A 2,202-nucleotide genomic window follows, 5' to 3' on the forward strand; every position below is an offset into this window, starting at 1 on the left:
TATATATATTTTTTTTTTTACAGTTTTAGTGACCCTTTCCTGAGCTACAAATGTAATTTATTAGAATTTGCAATTTTATTATGTTTTAGTAACATTCTACAAATCTTTAGGTGCATTATACGACTTTGAGTGATTTTTGATGGTTCTAAATATTGTTATAAGTGTTCATGTATAATGATATAAAATTATTATAAATATGTGGTGCATATAATATATAAAAAGGGGGATGTTTACATAATTGTGAGCACAAGTATTTGATTTAAAAAAATGCAGAAATGTAGTAATCATGCTAGCTTATGATTCAGATTTTTATGTGTGTTATAATTGTCTCCAATCTTCCCTATATACAGGTTTGTTTTGTGAAATGTACTTGTACAGTTCTTTGAGTTCAGTCACTGGGCAGCTTCATGAGTTCCTCTCATGTTCAGTGTCAGTGTCAGACGTATGCTGTTGTGTTTGTGCTCTCACACGTCCTGTGCAGCAGATCAACCTTGAGCTGTCGTTGCAGAACCGCACTGTAGCCACACCCAGCCATGGAGTTTGGGACATGAGAGGGAAACAGTTCCACACCGGGGTGGAGATCAAGATGTGGGCCATCGCCTGCTTCGCCACACAGAGACAGTGCAGAGAAGAGATCCTCAAGTAAGACTCCATAACTTACTGACTGTCAACACTGCTTAAAAGTATCGGGGCTGCATATTTTCTAATAAAAATTGCAATTGTGATTTTTAAAATGCGGTTTAAGAAAAAAATCCAGGTTTGCTACTGTATGTTTGTTTGCAGGGCTGCATAATTTGGCCAAAATTTCATAAAATAAATAAATATCAGCATTGCTATAAAATAATAATTATATTGTTGTTATTATTATTATTATTATTATTAGTAGTAGTAGTAGTATTAATAGCAAAATAATAAAATAGAAAATACTAAATAAATACATTTACTTTTGTTGTAAAATTACTAAATTACTTGAATTAAAACAAAATAGGAAATGTTACTATTGTAATAGTTCACTGTAAAATAAAAAATTGACTATTTAAGAAAATATAATAATAATAATAATAAAATTATTTTAAAATATACTGAATAAATAGTAGAAATTACTGAATAAAAATAAGAAATGTTACTATTGTAATACTGTATTTCACTGTAAAATCAAGAATTAAAAAAGGATAACAATATAATATACTGTATAATAATAATATAAATAAGACAATATGAAAATATATTTAATATTATACAAAATAAGTAAAAATACTAAATTTATATTAAATTACTAAATAAAAACTAATAAATGTTGCTGCTGTAATATTTCACTGTACTACAAATAAGTTGAGTATTTAAGAAAAATAATATAATGATAATATAAATGTAACACAGTTCATAGATATGGGAAGAAGGAGGCAGGAACTGGCGAATATTCAAATAATTGAATAATTAAAATAGACAAACACAAAACTAAAGTAAAGCGGCAGCCCCTCGTGGACAACTGCCGCACCCAAAACACAAAATAAAGACCTCCGTGAAGTTGGCCCCCCACCCAACGCAAAACGTCGGCAAAATAGTCTCAATCGTTTGTGCTCCGTTTAGTAAAAAAATCTTGTGTAATATAACTTGTTTGTTTTTTTGCTGGTTTTTATTGTATTTGTTATACTTGCATTCTTTTTTTTATTGTTTTTGCCATGAAAATAGCCTAAGATGCTTACATGGCATTAAATAAAAAAATATACTACTACTACTGCTACAGGGGTTTCACAGACCAGCTGCGTAAGATCTCAAAGGACGCTGGGATGCCGATCCAGGGTCAGCCGTGTTTCTGTAAGTACGCACAGGGAGCCGACAGCGTGGAGCCCATGTTCAGACACCTGAAGAACCCCTACTCCGGACTGCAGCTCATCATCGTCATCCTGCCCGGAAAAACACCCGTCTATGGTAAGAACAGCGCACACGGAGCAGAGCCGCCCTCCTGCCAAACGCCCTCAGACTAATGAACACACGTTTGATCTGTGCAGCGGAGGTGAAGCGTGTGGGAGACACTCTTCTAGGAATGGCCACTCAGTGTGTTCAGGTGAAGAACGTGGTGAAAACCTCGCCTCAGACGCTCTCCAACCTCTGCCTCAAAATCAACGTCAAACTTGGTGGAATCAACAACATCCTGGTGCCGCATCAACGGTTTGTAACTGCTTTGCCAGCCTTGTTTTG

At 34.4% G+C, this 2,202-nt stretch overlaps 1 protein-coding gene across 3 annotated transcripts in view; it reads left to right on the forward strand.

Annotated features, from left to right (window-relative positions):
* LOC107568871 (protein argonaute-3) overlaps nucleotides 1–2,202 on the forward strand; it is a 31,318-nt gene that overhangs the window by 13,430 nt on the left and 15,686 nt on the right. For 2 of the 3 annotated variants that reach the window (XM_016254864.1, XM_016254863.1), the window contains exons 10-12: nucleotides 509–642; nucleotides 1,748–1,932; nucleotides 2,013–2,172. In XM_016254864.1, the coding sequence (XP_016110350.1) occupies nucleotides 509–642; nucleotides 1,748–1,932; nucleotides 2,013–2,172 (479 nt within the window). The remainder of the gene's footprint in view (nucleotides 1–508; nucleotides 643–1,747; nucleotides 1,933–2,012; nucleotides 2,173–2,202) is intronic. The other variant, XM_016254866.1, reaches the window with a different exon arrangement.

The sequence above is a fragment of the Sinocyclocheilus grahami genome, unplaced genomic scaffold, assembly GCF_001515645.1.
Source record: "Sinocyclocheilus grahami isolate Dianchi unplaced genomic scaffold, SAMN03320097.WGS_v1.1 scaffold1288.1, whole genome shotgun sequence".
Taxonomy (NCBI): domain Eukaryota; kingdom Metazoa; phylum Chordata; class Actinopteri; order Cypriniformes; family Cyprinidae; genus Sinocyclocheilus; species Sinocyclocheilus grahami.